General features: G+C 41.4%; 1 protein-coding gene across 3 annotated transcripts in view; it reads right to left on the reverse strand.

The window, feature by feature from the left end:
* LHFPL1 (LHFPL tetraspan subfamily member 1) overlaps positions 1-24,515 on the reverse strand; it is a 46,108-nt gene that overhangs the window by 15,962 nt on the left and 5,631 nt on the right. For 2 of the 3 annotated variants that reach the window (XM_002921967.4, XM_034649796.1), the window contains 2 exons: positions 21,470-21,865; positions 11,446-11,544 (listed from right to left, as the gene is read on the reverse strand). In XM_002921967.4, the coding sequence (XP_002922013.2) occupies positions 11,446-11,544; positions 21,470-21,851 (481 nt within the window). In that variant the 5' untranslated portion in view covers positions 21,852-21,865. The remainder of the gene's footprint in view (positions 1-11,445; positions 11,545-21,469; positions 21,866-24,515) is intronic. The other variant, XM_011228386.3, reaches the window with a different exon arrangement.

The following is a 24,515-nucleotide window of genomic DNA, read 5'->3' on the forward strand; positions in this document are numbered from 1 at the left end:
TTTTTTTAAAAAGATTTTATTTATTTATTTGACAGAGAGAGACACCAGCGATAGAGGGAACACAGCAGGGGGAGTGGGAGAGGAAGAAGCAGGCTCCCAGCAGAGAAGCCTGATGTGGGGCTCCATCCCAGAACACGGGGATCAAGCCCTGAGCCTAAGGCAGACACTTAAGGACTGAGCCACCCAGGCGCCCTTGTACTAGGTGTTTTGCATGTGTGATCTCATTTAACCCTTACGACGACCCCAGGAGGTAGCAATAAGCTCCCACATGCTGAGAAACTGGCCCAAGGTCACAGAGGTAAGGATGCAGCTGTGCTAAAGCCAGCTCTTACCACTAGGCAAACTGCCCTTGGGTTTCTTCCCTGCCTCCCACTGATGCTGATGCCAATTAGAGGCTTGATGAAGGACAACTAGGAGGTGGAGTGAAATGCATTAATTTAATGTTGGGCTGAGGATTCATTTGTGTGGGATCAAGTTGTTGAAATTTCTATTTGATGGCCAGATTTAATTAACAACCATCAAAGCACCTTTCTCAGCTTAAATCTTTCATTTACTTAATCAAATTAATGTGTGGGAAAGTTTGCACTTAACAGGGCTGTTGCTAAGAGCCTTTGTATGACTTTCCCCTTCTTACCAAATGAATGATTCATTCAACAAACAGGTATGGGACTGCCATTGAGGGGCACCTACAATATGCCTGAGAGTCAGGAAGCTAGTCCCAAGTCCCTTGTTGTGGGCCTTGAAAAAGTCCCCTACCCCTACTGGGTCTCACTAACTGTAAATAAAACCCCTGATTAATATGCAAGGTCCCTTGCATTGTAGGTCTCAGTGTAAGCTCCTGATTAGTGTTTGTTTTTTTTTTACTGCTTTAAATATTTGATTGTTAATTTCTTATTTATTTTTTATTGATATCTAATTGACATATAACATTATATTCATTTCAGGTATACAACATAATGATTCAATATTTGCATATATTGTGAAATAATAATCACAATAAGTCTAGTTAACACCCATCACCATACATAGTTATAATACTTATGATAACTTTTAAAATCTACTCTTAGCAACTTTCAAATACACAATACAGTATTATTAATTGTAGTCACCATGCTGTATGTTATATCCCCAAGACTTACTAATTTTATAATTGGAAATTTGAACCTTTTGAGCCCCTTCACCCATTTCACCCACCCCCACCCCCACCTCTGGCAATAACCAATCAGTACTCTGTATCCGTGACTTTGGTTGGTTGGTTGGTTGGTTGGTTGGTTGGTTTGGTTGGCTTTATAGATCATACAGTATTTGTCTTAATCTGACTTATTTCACAGAGCAGAATGCCCTCAAGGTCCATCCATGTTGTTGCAAATATCAAGATTTCCTTCTGTTTTTTATTCTTGAATAATATTCCATTGTATACATATTCCACATTTTCTTTATCCATTCATCCATTAATGGATACATAGTTTACCTCCATATCTTGGTTACTGTAAATAATGCTGCAATGTATCTTTCTGAGATAGTGTTTTCATTGCCTTCAGATAAATACCAAGAAATGAAATTCCTGGATCATGTGGTAGTGCTAGTTTTTAATTTTTTGAGGAACTTCCACACTGTTTTCCACAGTGACTGTACCAATTTACACTCCCACCAACAATGCACAAGAGTTGCCTTTTTTCCACATCCTCACCAACACTTGTTATTTTTTGTCTTTGTGATAGTAGCCATTCTAACAAGTGTGAGGTGATATCTCATTGTGATTTTGATTTGCATTTCCCTGGTGATTAGTGATGTTGAGAACCTTTTCATGTACCTGTTGGCCATCTGTTTGTCTTCTTTGAAAAAATGCCTATTTAGATCCTCTGCCCATTTTTTAAATTGGATTGTTGGGGGGGTTGCTATTGAGCTGTGTATGTTCTTTATACACTTTGGAGATTAACCCTTTATCAGATATATGATTTGCATTTATATTTTCCCATTTGGTAGGTTGCCTTTGCATTTTGTTGATGGTTTCCTTTGCTGTGCAGAAGCTCTTTAGTTTTACATAGAGCCACTTGTTTATTTTTGCTTGTGTTGCCTTTGCTTTTTGTGTCAAATCCAAAAAGTGATTGACAAGACCTATGTAAAGGAGCTTACTTTCGTACTTCCTACATTTTCTTCTAGGAGTTTTTTAGTTTCAGGTCTTATGTTTAAGTCTTTAATCCATTTTAAGCAAATTTTTATGTATGGTGTAAGATAGTGGTCTAGCTTCATTCTTTTGTATATGATTGTTCAGTTTTCCCAACACCACTTATTGAAGAGAATTTCCTTTTCCCATTGAATATTCTCAGTTCCTTTGTCATAAATTAATTGACATATTTGTGTGGGTTTATTTCTGAGCTCTCTAGTCTGTTCCATTAATCTATGTGTCTGCTTTTATGTCAATACCATACTGTTTTGACTACTATAGACTTGTATTATAGTTTGAAATCAGGAAACATGATACCTCCAGCTTTGTTCTTCTTTCTCAAGACTGTTTTGGCTATTTGAAGGGTGTCTCTTATGGTTTCATACAAGTTAATTTCTTCTTTAAATGGCAGAAAAGAAGAAAGGAAATCAATTCCTTAAACTGCTCAACTGATGACTCTGGTGGGTGAGAGCCAGGTAAGGTATGTTTCCAGGGTGTTAGAGCAGACACTGAGGGGGATAAGGACAGCAGGGACCTGGAAGATAGACCACAAGACATGAGAGAAAATCTGAGAAACAGAAGAGGCAGTGGGAGGAAGGTGGTCATGTAACCGACCAACAGGAGTTGACTCCTTGGTGAGTCAAACTGCACTAGGTTGAATTGTTGCACAAAGTAAATTTTATTTGCAGCAAATAAGGAGGTCACAGGGAATAGCTTCCAAAGCCATGAGTCCCCAAGCAAGGATGGATGGATTTCTTTTATTTAGGGTGAGGATGAATATTTAGATAGGGAAGCCTTGTCATTATATGTAGAGGCAGGCGTAAGGTCACAAATGTGCCTTAAGGAACCATGCCTATACATACATTGTATGTTATATAAATGAGGCTAAGGCTCCACCTTAAGTGGATATTTAAGCATTATAATAAAGGTAGTCATCGGTCATTCTAGAGGTCACTCCATGGTCCTCTGTGCAGACGCCAAGTCAGGGGTTAAGTTAAAACTGGTCTGGATGATCTGGGAGGGCGGGAGGTCTTGTCAGGGTAGTCACTATTGCTCGAAGGGCACTTTCAATGTCCATTTGCCTGAGTTAAGAGAGAAGCTGGAAAGAAGAGCTCAAGGAAAAATGTGGGACAAAGGTCGGTGAGTACAAGCAGGTGGGCAGTAAAGGCAAGGTCTTGGAGTCTAGCTGGTGATAATAAAACTTTTGGGGTGCCAGAGTTTGGAGATTCCTTATACAACTGTGTTTTTGTCTGAAGAGCTATGTCTTCACCAACACCCTCTGATCTTTTATTTCCCTTTCCTGCCCCACCCACTCTCTTTCTTTTAAGAAGACAGACTAAGGTAAGTAGTACTATAAGGAGTAGATAACACTAGAAGACCAGAGAGTGGAAGATTGTGTATCATCTTAGAGCATATGAAACAAAAACTTTTATATATCTTTCACTTATGATCAAATTTAGCAAGACAATGTAGGTGTCTTTATTAATGCAAGTCAAATCTAGAGGCACGTTAAAATTTTCTACACACGTCCATTCCACTTACAACCTCTTCCAGAATCCTGTCAGGTTCAGCTGCCACCTTCTGTTTTTGTACCCTGATTATACTAAAAGATGGACGGGGGACTTAGGCTGAGGGTGGAAGTGAAGGAGACAAAATGCAATACTAGGTACTTTCCACGCTGTTTCAGACATTTGTTTCTGAAAACAATAGAGCTAAAGTGTATCTTGAGGAGAAATTCTCAAATGACTCAATACATACCCTCACCAATGGAGAGGGGAAAAGTCATTGTAGTCACATACAAAACGGTGAATTAGGAGATAAGATCCATTCACAGTTCTGCCTTTCACTTGCTGTATGACCTTACACAAATCACTTTACCTATCCCTACCTCAGGGTTTCCTCATTATAAAATGGGCATATTACCATCGGCTATCAATGCGCTTTTGAAAATCAGTTAGATAATATGCATGAGAACATGTTGCAGATGTGATCCATTGACGGCAGGTAGAGCCCTTACCTTAGAATAAAGTGCTACTGATAACACAGTAGTTTTATAAGGTAGTTTGAAAACAGCTATGTCCCATCAGAAGTATTTAGCCTCTTGAAATTTTCAGTGGGGCTTGTTTGGGTGATAGGCCATTGGATATGAAGGAATTCCCTAGTGGTTTTGTGAATCAAAGAGGATTTTGAAAATCACAGTGAAGCTAAAATAAATGTATTTGGAAACCAGCTGAAATGAAGTCTCCATTCAAGGGTCGTCTTCATTGTACCTTCACACTCTCAAGGCCTTTGCTTTTGTGCATCAGTCTCTGTCCACTATAAGATCATTATCATCATGACTCAAGTATTTGACCAATTTAGAGAAAGCCTCTCTTAATCCTTAATACATTCTCCTCCAGCTACTGCTCAGTTTCTCTGCTTTCCCTTGTAGCAAAACTTTTTGAAAGGTTTATACATGCTGCTTTCATTTTCCTCACCTCACAATTACTCCAGTATCTATAACTGCAAAACTGCTCGTCTAGGTCACCTTTTCTGGCTGACTCCATTGGTCACTTCTCTATCCTCATCTAGCAACTTGAACCAGTATTAAACACAATTGCCTACACCCACTTCTTCGATGTACACTCTTTCTCTTGGCTGTTGTGACCCTGCATTCTTACTTTTCTTTATATGTCTCTCTGGCTATTCTTTCTGAGTCTCCTTAGTAGGCTCTTTCTTCTCTGTAGAGGAGCATAGCAGTTAAGAACAGATTATCAAGCCTTGCTTTCCAATATGGTAGCCCCTAGTCACACTGTGGCTATTACATTTAAATCAATAAAATTAAATAAATTAAATTAAATTAATTAACAAGATCAAATGTTTATTAAATTAAATTAAACATTCAGTCCTATCAACCTAACATTCCAATTGTTCAACAACAGCATGTGGCTAAAGGCTAACACACTAGATAGCAAGAGAACATGGCAAGTCAGTTAGAACCAGACTTCTAGAATTTGAATCCCAGCTCTGCTGATTTATTGCTGAGTGACCTTAGGCAAGTTACTTAATCTCACTGAAAAAAATCCCTGCCTTCAGAGAGTTTATGCTATCTCTACAATGGGAAAATATGGCATGCCTAAAATGTAAAGGGAGCATCTATAAACATTGATAGCTCTCCAAGAGATATTGGTAAGTGAAAAATGCAAGGTTCAGAGTGGTATAGTTATATAGTTATATAGCTAGATAGATACATAATATGATCTTGGTTGAACAAAATAAAGATATACTCATATTTTTATATTTATTAAAAATTCTGTAAAGCTACAAAAAAATTTAATGGTCCTTTTGGGGAACGGAGTCGGAGTTAGGAAAAAGACTTTGAGTTTGCATTTTAAACATTTATGTACTGTTTTATCACATACATAAATACTTTTGATTAAAAATAATAATCTTAAATTTATATGTATATGATTTGGCATTTTTCTCGTTAGTTTGTTTTACAACCATTACTGTATAACCCCTGGACATAGTAGCTTAAAACAACTAACCCCTGGACATAGTAGCTTAAAACAACATCCATTTTATTTTATCTCATGAATCTGTTGGTCACAGTTTGGTCAGGGTTCAGCTGAGTGCTATCTCCACTGCAATTGGCTTTAGCTAGAGTCATTCAGTGGTATTCAGATGGGTTGAATGGAGGACCTAGAACTGATTTACTCACATGTCTGGTGCCTTGGAAGGAATGGCTGGAAGTTTGGACTCAGCTGGGCCTCTATCTATTTCCAAGCGTCTCGGGGACTTTCCATTTGGTCCCTCCAGCAGAGTAGTCAAATATTTCATATGATTGCTTAGAGATCCAAGAAACCAACATGGAAATTACAAGTTCTTTAGAGATTAGGTCTAGAATGAGCTTTATGTCACTTATGCCACACTCTATTGGTTAAAGCAGTTATGGGCCAGCCCAGATTTAAGGGATAAGTAGTAGAGACAGACCCAGGCTTTCTACTGGAAGAGCATCAGAGAATTTGTGGCCATCTTTAATCCAATACAGACATCAAGATTGCTGCCTTAATACAAGTTGTATCTTTGATAATTCAGGTTAGGACTAAAAATCATAACTGTGGATGGTTGAGGATAACTTGAATGGAAAACCAGGTAAAGAGGATCTAAAGACACGAGGGCAACCCCTTCTACTGGAAAATGAAGGAGGCCATTCAGAATCTCAGAGTACAATTTCTATTTTACTTAACTCTCAGAATCACTTTGGCAGACTAATAATGCCTACTTCCATTGTCCTCCACATTCCCTTCATCTCTCTCAAGCAAGTCAGGGTAAGAAGTTTTGTTCCTTGGGTAGGCCTCATGTCTTTCTTGACTCTGTGAAACTTCCTATCCAAAATACAGAGTGCATAGTAGAGTATAGAGCCTACAGCAGAATCAAAGTAATGTCACCAATTGCTGCCTTTATACTTTAAAGGCCACCATCCACTTTAAGTCAAATGCTGTGCTAGGTACTTTAATATATTTTTTATTATTTCATTGTAACAACAGTGGGACAGGTATTTTTTTAATGGAAAAGATTTACTATTATGATTATTAAATTTTGTTCTTCAAAATACACAAGCAAGAGAGTAGAAAAACTCACTATTGGGTGAAGTGTGAAAATTCTCATTTGGAGAAGATTTTTTGGGACAGGTATTATTAGCCCCCATTTTACGGAGAAGGAAGGTGAGACACAGACGTTAAGTGACTTTACCCCCACAACAAATACATAGGTGACAGAGCCTGGATAGCAACTGAGATCTTTGACTCCAAAGCCTATGATCTTTCATTCTACCATGTTGCTTCTCAAGGAAAAAGAAACAAAAGTCTGTATACTAGATACCAAGGGTACTTTTCTCCTATTTCATTCATTCATCTAAACAATATCTAAGGTGTTCCGAGGGTGCTTCTACACTACCAGGATCTCCAGAGTATTAAAGAAAGGTCTAAAGAGAAAGGCTGTACTTCTAGCATTGGTATTTCCAAACCTTGGTATTCACAACATATCATAAAATATATTTTTAAAAATCTACTACACGTTTTGCTGCTGCTCCTGGCACCTCTATATTACAAGGAAACAGCTGCTGATACAGTTTGCACTGTCATGTATGTTTGGGCAGCTGACCAGGAAAGGATCAAGGATGGCACAGATTGTCTCTTCTTTTCAGCATTAGCCAGAAAAGCACTAATACAGAGGCCTGTAATTGAAGAATATGGGCAAGAAATGCGGCTCATGGATAAGAGACACTTAGGCAGTTGGAAGAATTTGAAAGAGTGATTCAAAAAAGGAACTGGGAGGACTTGACTCAAGCAGGATTCAGCAATCCCTCCATCCCTAAGGATTCACAGAACAACAGTATTCAGTGCACTGAGGAGAGGGGAGCCAGAGCCCTTGGGAAGACATATGGTGCAGGGGAGAAAGGTAAATAAAGGAGAATGCAACGGAGAAAGAAACAATAAAAAATATTGAGTGAAAAGAGAAATATAATGATCCTGTGGTAAACACAATTGATGGCCATCAACTTAAAACAAAGACTGCCACACACAAAATTGCCCATTTGTGAACTCGCCCCTTGGGGGTGGTGATTAGTGCAGAAAACTGCCAAATGACTATGTACAAATCATGTCTGCAATTTTTTACTTTGGCATCTTACATTAATCAAAGTAGCAACTCATTCTGTGAGGCCAATGTTACCTTCATGACAAAATCCAACAAACACATCACAGGGAATAAATCTATAGACCAATATTTCTGATGAATATAGATACAAAAATCCTCAATAAAATGCTAACAAACCAAAGCAACATATAAAATGGATTATACACCATGGTTAACTATGGTTTATCCCTGAAATGCAAGGTTGGTTTAACATATGGAGAGCAATCAATAAAATGCATGCAATCATCTCAGTAGGTGAAGAAAGTATTTGATAAAACTCATCACCCTTTCATGATGAATGCACTTAACACACTAGAAATAGATAAAGGAGAACTTTCTAACCTAATGAAAGCCACATATAAAAAAAAAAAAAAGGTTAACATCAGTACTTAATGGTGAAAAACTGGATGCTTTACTCCTAAGATCAGGGATAAGATAAAGGTGTTTGCTCTCACCAGTTCTATTCAACGTTGTTTTGGAGGTTTTAGCCAGGGCAATGAGATAATGAGAAGAAATAAAAGATATCTAGATTGGAAATGAAGAAGTAAAACTCTCTATTCTCAGATGACATAACCTTGTATATAGAAAATCTTAAGAAATCTACCCAAAAATATCATTAGAATTAATAAAGGAGTTCAGCAAGCTTGCAGGATACAAGGTCAATATAGAAAAATCATTTGTATTTCTATACACTAACAATGAACAATCAAAATATAAAATTAAGAAAACAATTCCATTTGTAATAATATCAAAAACAATACAGGGGCCTGGGTGGCTCAGTTGTTTAAGCATCTGACTCTTGATTTCGGCTCAAGCCATGATCTCATGGGTTGTGGTATCAAGCCCTAACACTGGGCTCCGTACTCAGTGGGGAGTCTGCTTGAAGATTCTCTCCCTCTGCCCCTCCCCCCTCTCATAAATATATAAATCTTAAAAAAAACAATACTTAGGAACATATTTCACAAAAGTGTGAGACTTGTATACTGAAAACTACAAAATATCATGAAAGAAATTTAAGACGATCTAACTCAGTGGAATGTCATCTTGTGTTCTTGGGTTGGAAAACTTAATATTGTGAAAGTAGCAATACTTTCCAAACTTATTTACAGATTCAACAAAATCTCTATCAAAATCCCAGCTGGTTTTCGTGCAAAAATTGACAAGTTGAACCTAAAATTTACATGGAAATGCAAGAGATCCAGAATAGCCAAAACAGCCTTCATGGCCTTGGGTTTGGCAATATATTCTTAGATATGACACCAAAAACACAAGAAGCAAAAGCAAAATAGACAAAATTGGATTTCATCAAAATGAAATAACTTTGTACTTCAAAGGATATCATCAAGAAAGTAAAATATGACCCACAGAATGGGAAAAAACTACCTGCAAATCATATATCTGAAAAGGGTCTAGTTTCCAGAATACATAAAGAACTCTTACAACTCAACAACAATAACAAAAAGGGCAAATAACCCAGTTAAAAACAGGTAAAGATTTTGGATAGACATTTCTCCAAGGAAGCTTAAGAGGGATATGTCCAATAAGTAAGTGAAAAGAAGCTCAACATCATTAGTTATCAGAGAAATGCAAATTAAAATCATGCTTCAGAGGGGAGGGGGTGGGGGAATGGGATAGACTGGTGATGGGTAGTAAGGAGGGCACGTATTGCATGGTGCACTGGGTTTTATACACAACTAATGAATCATCGAACTTTACATCAGAAACCAGGGATGTACTGTATGGTGACTAACATAATATAATAAAAAAAATTAAAAAATAAATAAAATAAAATCACACAGAGATACCACTTCATACCCACAGGGATGGCTATATAATTTTTAAAAATGAAAAGTAAGTATTGGTGAAGATGTTGGGAAATTGGAACCCTTGCACGTTGCTGGTTGAAATGTAAAATGATGCAGTCACTTTGGAAGACAGCCTGGCAGTTCCTCAAAAGACTTAAACATAGATTCACACTTGACCTAGCAATCCTTCTTCTAGAAATATACACAAGAGAAGTGAAAATATATGTCCATACAAGAATGTGCACACAAAAATTCATAGCAGTATTATTCATAATAGCCTGAAAGTGGAAAAACCCAAGTATCCATCAACTGGTGAGTAGAGAAACAAAATTTGTTATAGCCATACGATGGAATATTATTCAGCCATGAAAAGCAGAAGTACTGATACATGCTACAAATGGATGAACTTTGAAAACAATATGCTAAGTAAAAGAAGCAGACATAAAACCACATATTATTTGATTCCATTTATGTGAAATTTCTAGAATAGGCAAATCTATATTGACAGTGGCTGCTGGGGCCTGGATGAAGGGGGAATGGGGAGTGACTGCTTATGGGTAAGGGGTTTCTTTTGGAATATTCTGGAATTGCATAGTAGTGATGATTGCACAACTTTGTGAATGTACTGAAAACCACTAATTGTAAACTTTAAAAGGGCAGATTTTATGGTTTGTGAATTGTATATCAATAAAGTTGTTATTCTAAAAAGGAGAATTATATGTCTAATAACCAAGTAGGAGAAATGTGCTAAATCTTCAATTTTCTCTGTCCTGACTGGCTGGACAAGTGGCCTCCTTCCTTTTCCTTCAGAACCTGCCCCCAAATATTTACTCATTCCTTCACCTATGGCAGAAGGTGCCAGTCAGCTATGCCCTGAGCCAGTAACACTGGACATTCCTGTGTCCACATTTGTCACATCTTCTAAGTAACCCTTCCCTCATGTTATATTTGTATAGTGAACAACTCCTTTCTGCAAAAATGAGTCAAATGAGACTCAAAAAACAGTCTTGAGGCAACAGAGAGAAAGGGAAATATTGGAGCATAAGCTATAGGGAATAGGTGGCCTCATTGTTCCAAAATCCTCCCCTATTATTGAGAATACTCAAGGAAACCTAGACATTTCCCCTTCTACTCCCTTCCATCATAGTATGTTGGGAAAATATTTTGAAGTCTTTCAGTTGGAGACTAATCTATTCCCAGTTCACATTAGTGAACTTAAGCCATTCTCAGTGAGGATGGGCAACCATAGAAGAGTCCAGAGCTACTTCTGTCACCCATTCTAATATTTGACAGTTCTTTCCATTAACATACCAGTAACAATGTAACAATTCCCCATATTTAATCTAGGTTCCTAATGCTTAGTACAAACCAAATTACCTCTTGTTACATCCTTGGTAGAGAGTGAAAAGAGAGACTGTTGATTTATAGCTGGAAAACAGTGCCTTGGAAAGAAATAGTAATAGGAACTAGGAGTTTTTCAGAGAATGACAGATCATCAGTCTCTAACAATTTAAAATCCCCCTGTAGATACGGTTTCCCCATACTGGTCACAGGACTCTGGGTAAAAGTGCATAAAGGATGTGAGAGATATAATTTAAAAAGAGGAGTTTAAGTCCTTTGTGAGTTAGCAAGGCCAAATGAATCTGGCCAAGCCGCCACTTCCCATAAGCCAACATAATGACAGAGACTCAGACAAGCACCACTAGCAAGCAGAGTCCCCTCCAAGAGGTAAAGCACTTTGAATACTAGATTCCCAAGTGAACCATCACTGCCATCCTGCCCAGGCCACCTTACCTAACCGAAATTGATTGGAGACATTCCCACATGTTTGCATTATCTCTGGGCTATTCCATCCTAAGGGGTATAATGCACAGCCTGAGCTTATCAGCAGCCCTGGAAAGAAAAGCATACATATAAGTAGAAAACATACAACAGGTCTTCTGTCACCCCAAATTTCTCTCTGGATTAGTTCAGCTCAACTTCTACCTCTTCTGTTCACTGTTTACCATTCCCCTTTAACCCTAAATATCTATGACACTACCAACTCAACAAGATTTCTTTGCCATGCCATAGGCAGTGAGTTGCTGCAGATAGTAGAGGGAACAACTTATAAAGAAAGGGCAGTTTTAGGAATTGAGACAAGCCAGTGTACTTTTTACAGCCCAGATGGTTTTGACAATGACTTATAAAGCCAAGTTGGCCTCCCCAGTCAGACTCCTCTTCTACCTTGGTCTGATTTTCAAAGAATAATAATGTAGAGACTGCTACTCTTTCCTAAAATACAGCCTTTTCTAAGAGTCAAATAGGTCCCCCGCTAGTTGAAAGTCGGTCATAATTTCTATCACTTGGACTCAGCTGCCAGACTGAGATCTATAGAAAGCATACACGTTGGGTAGGCTTCTCCTGGTGAGGAGGGCACCACACTCCCTCTTCCAGAGTACTTTCTTATTCTGAGAAATCACTCCAGCTTCATGCTAAGCATTTCTCCTTTATTTGGCTTCCAATACCTTCCACTGTGCCCCTTGTCTTCATGTCCATTTTGTTTAGGTTATTTGGTCACTACAGAGAAACTGTGGGATCTTAGTGATAACCTTACTCTTCCAACGAGAGGTACAAATCTGGGTCTGCTTGCTGACACTGCCTTCTAAGGGCAACTGCCTCATCCCCAGCTCTGGCTTACTGCCTAGGTTTATCTTTTATAACCTAAGACCCCTCCCCCACCCCGTGCCTTTGGTGACAGTGGGTTGGACTAAGCATTGACACCTGACAAAAAAGCAATAAAATTCATTGACTGATCAGTGATGGATGACATCATAACCTGGCATGAAGAGATGATGAAGAGATGAACTGGGCCAGATTCTTCTTTCTGGAAATTTTAATCAAGAAACAGAGATGCTGAGCTAGTTAGCAGATAGAGCAGAAGTTAGGGAAAAAACACCAAGAAGTAGAATCAAGTCTGTGTCAAGCTGAAACCAAATTCAATCCAAAGTTATGAACAGACATCAATTCTGGGGAAGCTGAGTGAACTGATTGCTAGAGGAAGAGGATACAGTGGCATGAAGCAGACACACCATGGTGAAAAACTCCATTCTCACCCTGAAAAGAGGTAGCGAAAATGCAGTCCTTCTCAATGGCTTTCCAGTTCCACTTTCCTTGTGTTATAATAAACTCCCTTTTAGTGAGAGAACTCAAGTGAGTCTCTGCTACTTGCAACAAAGAGAGCCTAATAACAAGAACGTATACTTGGGTGCCACACCAAAGGTTATGGGAAGGTCATGTGCCACAAATATAAATGCAGAAACTAGCACATAACACAGAACCTCCGCAGAGAAGGTGTTCGATCAATGATGAATGAATGGTATATTTAGAGGTTCCAGAGCTCCCAGGCTCAGCTAGACAGTGAAAGGCAGACTACTCCAGGGACTACTGGCTTCACCTACACCTCTCTTTCCCCACTGAGGAAGATTCCAGATACACTCTGAGAAGCTAATAAGCCCACTTTGTCTTAAGATGAATCCTTTTTGAGAAGGTCACAAAGTACTCTAAGCTTGTCTGCAACATGCAACCAGCTTTTCTCAATATTCAATGAGTCCAGAGAAAAAGATGAGGGCCTTAAGAAATAGCAAGAAAGGTTTAAATAGGAGTGCCTAGGTGGCTCAGTCAGTTAAGTGTCTGCCTTCAGCTCAGGTCATGATCCTGGGGTCCTGGGATCTAGCCCACCGTCTGAGCAGGGAACCCACTTCTCTCTCTCCCTCTGCCCCTCCCCCTGCTTGTGCTCTCTTCCTCTCTCTCTCAAATAAATAAATAAAAATCTTTAAAAAGAGAGAAAGGTTTAAATAAGAAAACAGTGATAACTTTCTGACAGTGAGAGAGTGTTTAGAAACTAAAAGAATGACCAATTAAGGCTAGAAATTCCCTTCAGCGGAATGCTTAAAATTAGAAGACATTCTTATCTGTCTCATAGTCTTAAAGGAAATGAAACTGGTCACTCAAAGACTTTTCTAGGCTCTGGAATTTATCCAATGGCAATGGAACAACACTCCTATTTGTTTAGGGGTTCTTCTGTTTTGTTCGTTTGTTTGTACCACAGATAAACTGAAATCCTAAGAGATGAGGAGGTATGAGTCAGAAAATGGAGCCCAGAGAATGCACAATGGGTTAAGGACAAAATTGGAAATGAAACTAAGCCTTTTCCTGCTTCTAGTATATATATCCTTTGAGGGAAGAGTTACTAAAAAGTGAGCTTTTCCACACAAACTAGGAAGAAAAGAACATAAATTTATAAAAGAACAGCAGTTCTGCTTTCCAACCTCCACATTCAGAACCCTGAGACTGGCATGAACTCTGATTTCTCAAGAAGGTATTAGCGCTGGCCAAGTGTCTGTCTCAACATGACAAGGGGAACCTTCTACTTTCCTCAGCCCCCTCTTGTTTCTCAGACCATACCATGTTGAGCAGCTCAGGTCAGGAATTATCTCCTCCAGGAAGACTTTCTCAATATCCCCAAGGTGCCACCCCCAGGCTAAGTTACATATTCTTTCTCTCTGTTCCCACAGCACCCTGTGCTTACTCCTGTGATTAAAATATCCTGTGACAATATATGCTTCACAACTGATTGAGGTCTGCTTCCCTCACTAAATTGTGTATTCTTGGAAAGGAGGAACCCTTGGTACCTGGTATATAATAAGTGCTCAATAAATGCATCTGTTTCAGAGCATGCTCTGGTTAACTGACAGACATCTTCCTTTGCCCACGCTACCCAAGGGGGAAGCCTTCTGAAGGGATCTTCATAGCAGGGATGGGAGATCATCCTAGACACCTGATACAGCCATAGAATCTTAGAGAGGGAAAGGCCTCTGGAGATTACCTACTCCAATCTGTCCCCATTACAAATGTGGGTATTGAGACTCAGAGAGGGAAAGTGATTAGCTATGGTCACATAGCCAGTTACTGGCAACACTTTTCCCCACTAATCAGAGCGATCAGCAATCCTTAGAAGCTCTGCTGTTCTAGAGACAGGCATCCAGAAATGACCACCTTTTGACAAGAATATCTCTAGCAAATACTAGGAATCTTATAGGCATTAGATCCAGAGAGACAGCACAACACAATGGCTTCAGAGAACAACACTGTATTATATATTTGAAAGTTATTAAGAGAGTAGATCTTAAATGTTCTCACCACACACAAAAAAACCATAATGATGTGAGGTGATGGATGTGTTATCCAACTTTATTATGGTAATCATTTCACAATATATATGTGTATCCAATCATCACGTTGTACACCTTAAACTTCCACAGTGTTATATATCAATTATATTTTAATAAGATGGGAAAAAAGAGAGAACGGGTTCTGTAGTCAGTCTAGATCAAAGTTCAAATTCCAACTCTGCCACCTAGAGTCTGTGTGACTTTAGGCAAGTCACTTAATCTCTCTGTGCCTCAGTTATTTTGCCTTTAAAATGAGAATAATAGTACTCCATCTTAGAGGGCTGTTTCAAGAAATAATACTCAGAAAGTGCCTGGCATATAGGAAGGTTTGACAAAAAATGATTTTTATTAAACAGCAGCCTCTCCCTATGACTCCTCTCTCACTTTCCACCTGTATTCTCCATGCTAATTTCTTCCTCACCTCTTTGTGCTCATAAAAAATACAGCTGAAAAGTCAAATGCTCAACAGGGCTCGATTCAAAAGCTTACTGGTTGGAGTTGTTATCTTGCAATTTTTTGCAGGCACCAAGCCAGAGACTAGAAATCTTGGCCAGGCATGTGTTCTGCCCCAGTGCGTGTGGCCCCACACTCTACCCAACCAGCCCTCCTACTCCTCCCATCCCCTATCCTCCCTCCTGCCTTATAGACAGATGAGCGCAGTAGGTTGTACACATGCTTCGTGGAGATGTTTGACTTGTAACTGACAGCTGATTCCATCACATTTGCTCATAGCTGGAGAAAGACGTGTCCTGGGAGACATATTTTAAAAATTAAGTCACAAGGTAATTTATTCTCAATTATGTTTGTTTCCAACAGTTCTCATCAATTTGGGATTTTGAAGATGAGCTTCAAATAGAAATGCAGAAGTCATTTGCCAGTGCCAGGACTTGCCATCTTCTGGAAGAATGGGGCTTATTTAAAAAAAAAATGTAGATTCTTGGGCCTTTGCCACAGATATTTGATTCATTCACTGTAGCCTAGGAATATGCATTTCAAAAGCATCCTAGTGATGCTGGTGCATCTGGTTCTAGTACCAACACTTAAGAAAAACACCACTAAAAATATGAAGAACAGCAGCTCTGATGGCAGAGAAAACTAGTTTAAATCCCAGCCCTGCCACATATGAGCTGTAGCCCCAGCTCCCACTTCTCTAGGTACTATTGCTAGTTTTATTAGTCCTCCAAACACATATGTCCCTTGGTTCAGCTGGGTACTTTCTTATTCTCATCTGCCCCTAGAAAGGGGAACAAAAGCTCTTTAGAGTATGTTACTATCCTTACTTCCCTACTATACAGTGACTACTGGGGCTGCCATCTTGTTTCCCTTCCTCGGAATCCCCTATCGCAACATGTACGAAACGTCCTCCCCAAACATGGTTGCTATGGTTTGAATTCACTTCTCTGACCAAGTGGAGACCCGGAGTTAAACACTCTACTCTGTTTCAGCCCTTGTGGCAGGCAACCTCAATTCCCATACAAACCCTCAGACTCACCTTCTTGGACAGAACCTGGAACCCACCTTGCAGCTACTTCCCAGCTACAGCCCACCTTCCCCTGATGCCAGAATTACTACAACCTCCTCCTAACTGCACATTCTCCATTAGGCAGATGCCAAAATCTTTGTCTCTGGGCAGAGAAAGCCCCCTCCCTGGGTGTTACCAACCCCCTGCATTCCCCCCACAGCCATTCACAAGTACAAATACTGAGTGTGCAATCATTTTGTTACACTCCCCACCCGATCCCCAAATATGTGTCCAAATATGGTTATTAGGTAGTTTGAATTTACTACGGGAGCAGAAGTCTAGTATGGGTTAATTTGTTATTAATTTGCTCAATTTATTCCTTCTAGAGCAACTTCAACTCAAACACAGCAGAAAATGTGTAAGTCTGCCCTCCAGCTATAATCTCAGCTTCCCCTTCCCAGGGAGCTCCCCACTCAACTCTCCCATTCATTTGACCCCGTATTCTCTCTCGGAGTTATAAGACAATTTACTTCTGTGAGAGATATTTAAAGTAGATCAGCGGAGGCTTCACACAGAGGCTGCCATTTGACATGAACTTTGAGAGATAAGCAGATGTTTATAGACAGAGATGGAAGAAAAGGGAGTTCTAGGAAAAAGCAACACTATGAATGAAACTGAGCAGAGGTTCTCAAATTTTAGCCTGTACTGGAATCATGCTGGAGAATGATAAATAACAAATCAAAGACAGTAGTTACCTTTGCTGTAGGAACAAGGGAATATGATCAGGATATGAAGGAGACTATAACTGTATTGGTAATATTCTATTTCTTAAGCTGAGTGGTGCATACATCTGAACTATTTTATACTCTATTTTAAAAAATAAATCAGTCTGAGAGGCTGTGTAAAATACAGAGTAGAATGCATCAGACCTGATTCGGTAGGCTTAGAATGGCGCTAACAAGCACCCCAGGTAATAATTCTTATACAAAGTGGTTCATGGACCACTCTGAAAAACATTGTGATAGCATTTCATCTTCAAGGGGAAAAGGAAAAATCAATAGCACCAGAGCATAAAGCCCAGGGCTGAGAGTCAGGAGCCCTGACCCATATTCTCACTTTGCTCCAATTTGCTACATAAGTATTTGCTAGTAGCTTAACTCCTTTAAATACTATTTTCCCAAACAGAAAGCCACTTTTATCCTTGTTCAGCGCGGTAAGTATAAATTAAATGATGCCAGTGAAACTTTGAAGGATTTTCCAGGAAATGCATGGTTTCCAGAGAAGATAATGGTTTTTAGAAAAATAGCTCCCTTGCCTTGATTCAGGTTCTCAGTGATCTGTCTCCAGTAGCAGCTTTCATTGAGCTTGAAGCATGTAGCATTAGGACCTTACATGGAAAAAAAACACTGGTGCCTGTCTGGGCATGTTGCATTATATCTACTTAAAGAAAAAAAAATGTCCAGGGTGATGGTTCTCACTTGGGTTGGGGAAAGGGAACACAGCATATACATCAGAGTCACTGGAGAGATTTTTCAAAACACCAGACTTCCACCTGTTGCTATGTATATCAGAATGGGAAAGAGGATGGGAGAGACGGGGAGTCCACATTTTTTTAAGCACTCCAGGTGATCCTGATACATTCCCTACTCTAGAAAGATTCTTGGCCTCCCTCAAGTAACCCGATCCAAGATCTTACACTTTTTCCTGCCAAGAAGTTCCTTATATTTACTTCTCAACTATTTCTTCTTTGTTTAGCTCTCACTGAAGATAGAGAACAATTCACAAGCATCTTGCATATGTATACACAGGGGAATGTGAATAATGACCTTGTTCTCAGGGACTGGGGGCCAGCTGGTTGGAAACCTCAGGATCCCCAGGGTTGAAATAATCTCCTGGCCAGATGTTTCCTTCACCGGTTGGAGCAGGGCATGAAGGTCCCTGTGGAGGGCTCTCTGGACCCTAGGCTTGTCCAGCTGGATCAGCTGCAGGTGGAACAAATGGGACCCAAGGGCCCCATCAGCTCACCTTGCTAAGTCTGACTCAGGCCAGCAGCTCTTTATTTCTTCCTGTCTCTCCCACTTCCCACCGTTCATCTCTGTGGGCTGCTGCCAAACTGGGGAACAAGAGTCAGGAGGGGGAGGGGGTAGTTCTTAATGGATACTCCATCTTTTCAGTGGTTTGGGGTCTGGCAGAGATAAACCAGACCTAAAACAAATTGGCTCCACCCCCTGATGTATTTCAGTTAATGCGCTAGCTGCCGAGAAGCCGCCAGGCCTGGAGCAACAAAATCAATTCCCCTCAGCTGAACAACAAGCTTAAACTTAACCCTCACAGTTCTTTCTCTTGTGTCTTTTATCCGTGGTGCTAAACATGCTGTTCAGGTTTGGCTTCCTGACACTGGTAGAGGGTATCTCCAAGAGGTCAGATCCAAGGTCTCTAAAGACCCTTGGGTAATGCTCACGTGCCAGGGGGCTCCTAGAAAATATGATATATCCAGTCTTCACCATTCCTTCACATCTGATGTAACCTTCACAGGCACCAGTTTCTAAAAAGGCAGTAGGAATGACCCTTATTTGGCCAGTGTTACAGATGAGGAAGCTGTTGAAATTTAGCAACCTGCCCAATATCATTCACATATCCAGGGATAAACCTTGTACTACCATGCCTTGGGTCTTGACTCCTTCCATGACTGCTGCCAAATTTTATTCTTGAACTTTAAAATCCTTCCTCTAAGTATAAATATTGTGACCATGTTCCTTTGAGCACAGGTCAGAGGGGAATCATTCTATATGGGGAATCATGTGAGATGAAAAGGGTACTGATGTTTTGACTTCCTCTGTATGACACTCGCCACTCAGCCAAAGTTCTTCCCCACTCAGTCTATGAGTGTCTAAAGCTCCATGACCTACCCACATATCTCCTCAAAAATTTCCTTTGATTTTCTTGACCAAGGAAGTGGGATCAACTAAAATGTATCATATGGAGAACCACGAGGTTTTTGTAAAAGTCTCAGCCAAGCCCAAGCAAGCTGGGAATGGGAGCCACTGTTAATGGTTGGAGCCTGATGGAAGCTGTTGCTACTGGCCTTCTGATTCCTACCAGTTAGCCCTCACTCTCTGCTGGCAACTCTTAGGGATCCACGTGAAGCTAAGTTGCCGCTCTCAGATCAGAAGAGAAAAGGACTCAGGGTGCTAACCCCCCTGAATGGAAGCCCAGGAAAAAAGGATAGGATGTGAATGAACCCAGCTCTCACATGTCCAACTTATCCCAACATACACTAAACATTGCCTTAGCTGTGTATTCATTCTTTTATAGTTACTGAACACCTGCTCTGTGCCAAGCAATGAACTGGGCCCTCAGACTATGAATATGAGTTGAAAAGACCACTCCTTTCTTCTGCCAGTTAAGTGTCATCTCCTGAAATAATGTGTCCATAAAAGTGCTGAGCTATGTATAGCATGCCCAAGAATTCAGATGAAAAGTGAGCCTTTTTAAGGTTCTTTTGTAATATCCGTAGAGGCCCTGAAGGGAGACAAAGTCGTTGGCTTAGACCAGCCTTAGTAATTGGTTCTGTACCACGGTTTTCAAGAGGGAAGAAAGAAGCTAATCAAATGATTTTCCAATGTGGCCAGGAAACCATTAGTTGCTAAAGAGTGGAAAAATTCAAAGATAAGGGAGGCTAGAATGTCCATTCATATTTAAAACTTTTACAGTGAGTCTGAGGAAAGAGGGAACCAGAAAAAAATATCACCTTAACTGGCACAACCAAAAGATTCTGGCACTTTTTTATAAGCAGGTCAGGAAACCATGATATCTTAGCTCAGGGTTTCTTGACCTTGGCACTATTGACATTTTGAGCTGGATACTTCTTTGTCATTAGAAGTGGAAAGCTGTCTTGTTCTTGTTCCCTCACCTTTACCCACTGGATGTCAATAGCACACCCCCCGAGTTGTGGTAATCAAAATTGTCACCAAGAGATTACCAAATGTCCAGGGTGGGGTGAGAATCAGCCCCTGCTGAGAATCACTGTTTTCGTTCACCACTATCACCTCACTCTGTGGCCACCTGAATATAGCCATTAGAGAGAAGAAAGAAAATTAGGATCTGCGCTATCTTGCCAATGAACAAATTCAAAGAAGGAAGGGAGGTGAACACAGGAAAGGCCACTGTCATTTGCCCGTGGCCAGAGGGCAACCCAGGGCAAGAGCCAGAAGTGGATCCGAGTTTCCTGGCCCCAGTCACCACACTATGCTGCTAATGGAGATGCTAATGATTCTAAACTTCCTGAGCAACGACCACCACTTCAGCGGTAGGTTCTACTAGCACATTGCCCAGCGCACCATCCAGGTATAAAGTATCTTTCACATATTCACACACACATTTGCCTGTCTGTCTAAGCTTGCTTTTTCTTCTCATAAAGTTCAAATTAAACTGCCCCTGTTGCCTTCCTGCAGTCTGCCATTTTTGCATTTGGCCCTTTCCTGGCCCATCTATGCATCACCAGCGTCCCAGGTCTTCTGCACTAAATTTAAAGGGAGACTGAATGAGGGGAAAATAAGTAGGGTGGGTCAGGGCCCTAAGAAATCAGGATAGACTGCTAATGGCTACCAGACAGGGCTAACCTTAGATGTAGGCCAAATTAGCAGTCACCTATAGTCTGTCTGGTACCTAGCATTTCACTTTTAGAGCTATATTTCTTTGGTGAGGACTGTACATCAAACTTGCTAGTAATTAGCACTTGCATCTATATGTTTATTAGATCACTGTCCTCTGAGATAGCTATCAGATCAAGGCTCTTAGAGATCAAGTGTATTTAGAGTATATGTTGCTGTCCCTGGCAAGTGGACCTGGATAATATCATTAAATGGGCACTGTTCATGCAGAAGAAGGTGATGAAAATGGAGGGCTAACAAACCAGATATCAACGTTGCTACTAGCCAATTTTGCTGTGAATAAAGCCCTGGTATAGATGGCACCTTGGGGGGGGGGCCTAGGCTGGGTGTTTCAAAGGAGTCCCCATTCATAGCCTTTGGGTTGGATAAAGGGGAGGGGCTGAGAGTGGGTTTCTCCTTAAAGAAACACTTCCCACCGCCACTCCCACTGCCAAACTCCACAACCTACCCAACCCCAGCAACAGTCTTACCTCCCACGAACTGTGCTGCTCCCATGCAACGTCCCATCATTCTGGAGATGAGCTCCTCCATGCAGCAGCCCAGGACAGCAGCCAGTGCCACGAGGAGCAGCAGAGCACAGCCAGCTCCTGTCACCACCGTGCACATCTGCCAGGCCAGGCTTGGGATGGCACTGAAGCTGGCATAGCGCCCACACTCTTCCACCATGATCAGACTGTGCCCCTCTCCCCGCACAGGGTAGTTGCACCTCCGGAATGTGCTGAATGACACTGGCTTCCCCAGCTGGGATCCAAAGAGCCAGTAAGGCAGGAAGTAACTGGTAGAACTGGCCACAGCAGTAACAAGGGACAGGAAGGCCCAGAGGGTCCCCACCAGGGTCAGGCTGCTCCTCATGGTCCCAGGTTTCTCTGCAGGGATGGGGAGATGAGTTGGGTCATAGCACCGAATGCAGAAAGTTAGCATATAGGCTCCATTGACCTATTTTTCCTCTGGCTGCCCAGTCCTAGGGCTCGTTTATGGACCACCCGGCCATTGCTTTTGGATAAGATTATTCTCTTGAGGCCCATTTAGGTCCTTCTAGGATTCCACTTTCCAGCACTTTTCCCATCTTCCCTTCCTCCCACCTGATTCAGAGTTCTAGGGTGTCTAGGCTGCAATGGAAGAACCATAGAACTGAATTAGTGACTGTTCTGCCAACTCAAATGCAGCCTAATCAGACAGCTTTCAACTCTTGACATCGAGCATGAAACAAGTGGCAGGAGCTGAAGCCGGAATGAAACCAAGGCAGCCCAGAGAATCCTCAGCTTCCAGTGGAATGGCCTTGCTAGCCTGGTGGCCTGGAAGGAGATGATCTCTCAAGAGGGTCAGAAACCAAGTTGTTTTCAGAGAATGAAGGAAGAAGGGAGACAACTCATGGGGGCTGCCTCTCCTTGAAGGGAGAAGTGGGAAGCAGAGCTCACTATGGAGTTACAGGATGTGCCCATGTGACCTATGTAGGATGTCCAATAGTGCATCAATATGAGCTGTTCATGGGGTTGAAATGTGTAGAATAAAACTAGGGGTGCCTGTCTTACACCCGACGCTTGTCACAGAGTGAGCGCTGTTCTGTCACTTTTCCCCAAAAACAATATGGGAGGCAACTTTCCAACCAGTGAGAGCTGTTTAACTCTAAACAGGCTACTAAGAAAACCTGCCTCATCCCTTGCTCAATATAGTCAGGAAAGCTTCTCCTTTCTCTGAAATGGATCAGGTAGCCCCTGCCTGGCAGTAGGAACATACATATATAGCTGTAAGGACCTTTCAAGGTGCCTTCTGAAATGAGTAATCTCAGATTCAAGACACTGAGAGTTTTTTCAGATCTAATCTCCACAGCCCAGCTCACAAATGGCTTTCACAGACTGCTCTGTCAAAAATCAACCACTTCCCTCCCACCTCCATTAATCTGCCATTGCTTTCTGGCCTCAATTAGGGCAGAGACCACACTGCAGCTTGATGACAGCACTGTGAATGTCTCCAGCAGGCAGATGGTGGAGTGTATTTCGGAACCGTCTCCATGATTCATCATGGTTTCTTAAAGCTACAGGTGGTGGGAGTGGGGTTCAGCAGTGGGGGACACAAGGTAAGGGGGGTACAGGCACTGGCTATATGGGGCTACAATACTGCCAGTCTGGGACATTGTCAGGAACAAGCACAGTTGTACTCAGGGTCTCGAGGACTATGCCCGGCTGTGGACCTTTTCCCAAGCACCATTAAACAGTGCCTCACACAGAGTAGAAACTCCGACTCATGTTTGTCTAATGAAACCCATTTCATAGAAGCAGCCAATTTCCAGACTGGCAGGGACCTTAATGAATCACCTAATTCAACCTTCTTGTTTTACATATGGGGGAGCATGGCCCCGTAAGGGGGGAAATCATTTCCCCCAAGTCACAGAATAAGTTAGCAAGCAGCAAAGCCGGAACAAGAAACCCGATCTGCAGATTCCTGGGCCAGTACTCTTCTACCATGTAGTACTAACACCCCTCCCCCCATCACTTTGCACACTGGAATCCGAAGAGGAAGTGATTTACCCAAGGGTAAAGGGCTAGTGATGTACACTGGCCAGACCAGAGCCCAGTTATTTGATTCTTAGCATAACGCTCTGTTTTCAGTCCACCACAATTCCCCTCCTGAAACACATGTATTGTGTGCTATGTGTTTTGTGCAGGAAGGTAGAAGGGATCATACATTGCAGGTGCTTACTTTGGAATGCTAGGGCTTGGGAAGAAAGTGCCCTGAGCTGGGCCCCTGGGAATGAGGCTTTGTGCCTGAGGGGGGCGGGGTGAGAAGAAGATGTGATGAGGGATTGAAAGCCAATGGGAGGAGAAGTGGAACTAGTTTTAAGTAATTGCTGTTAGAAAACAGGTACGCTTGGCTGCAATGAGGTCATGCCTCTGCTTGTTATATTAGAGTTTGTAAGATTATGAAAAGTGCAAGCAACCTTCTGTTATGGTCTCACTTGCCGGTGAAGAAGCCAGGTAGCAGGATGAGAGGAAACCAGCTGACAAACGCTTAGGGCTGCATCATCCTATTCCCTTCCGAAGCCATTATTTCATGAACTCTGCCCAACGACATTTTCTGTTGGGTAAGGTGTCACCCTCAATGTACAAATGAGCATGGTGAGGGTCAGAAAACGAAGTGACTTGCCCAAGGTTGCACAGTACTTTAATGGTACAGCCATGACTTCCCACCTCTCATTCACCCACCACCTTCCCCCCATGTTCTCCTTTATCACCCCAATGGTATTATGATGAAAAGCCTCCATGGTTTCCCAGCCAGGATTCCAAAAAATGTTTAGGAATGGGGAAAGAGAGAGGCAGACTGGGAAGGTAGGAGGAAGGCCACTTTCTCTAAGCAGTGTGGAAACCAGCGGAACAAGAGAATTAGCTGTTTTAAGCTTAACAACTCTAGTCAGAACCAACCCCATATGTTGCCCATAAATGTCATCGCCTTGAGATCAAAAGTCCCAGTATGACAACCAGTAGAAGGGCAGAGAATTTCAGGTGGAGAAAAAAACTG

Source organism: Ailuropoda melanoleuca, chromosome X (genome assembly GCF_002007445.2).
Source record: "Ailuropoda melanoleuca isolate Jingjing chromosome X, ASM200744v2, whole genome shotgun sequence".
NCBI lineage: Eukaryota > Metazoa > Chordata > Mammalia > Carnivora > Ursidae > Ailuropoda > Ailuropoda melanoleuca.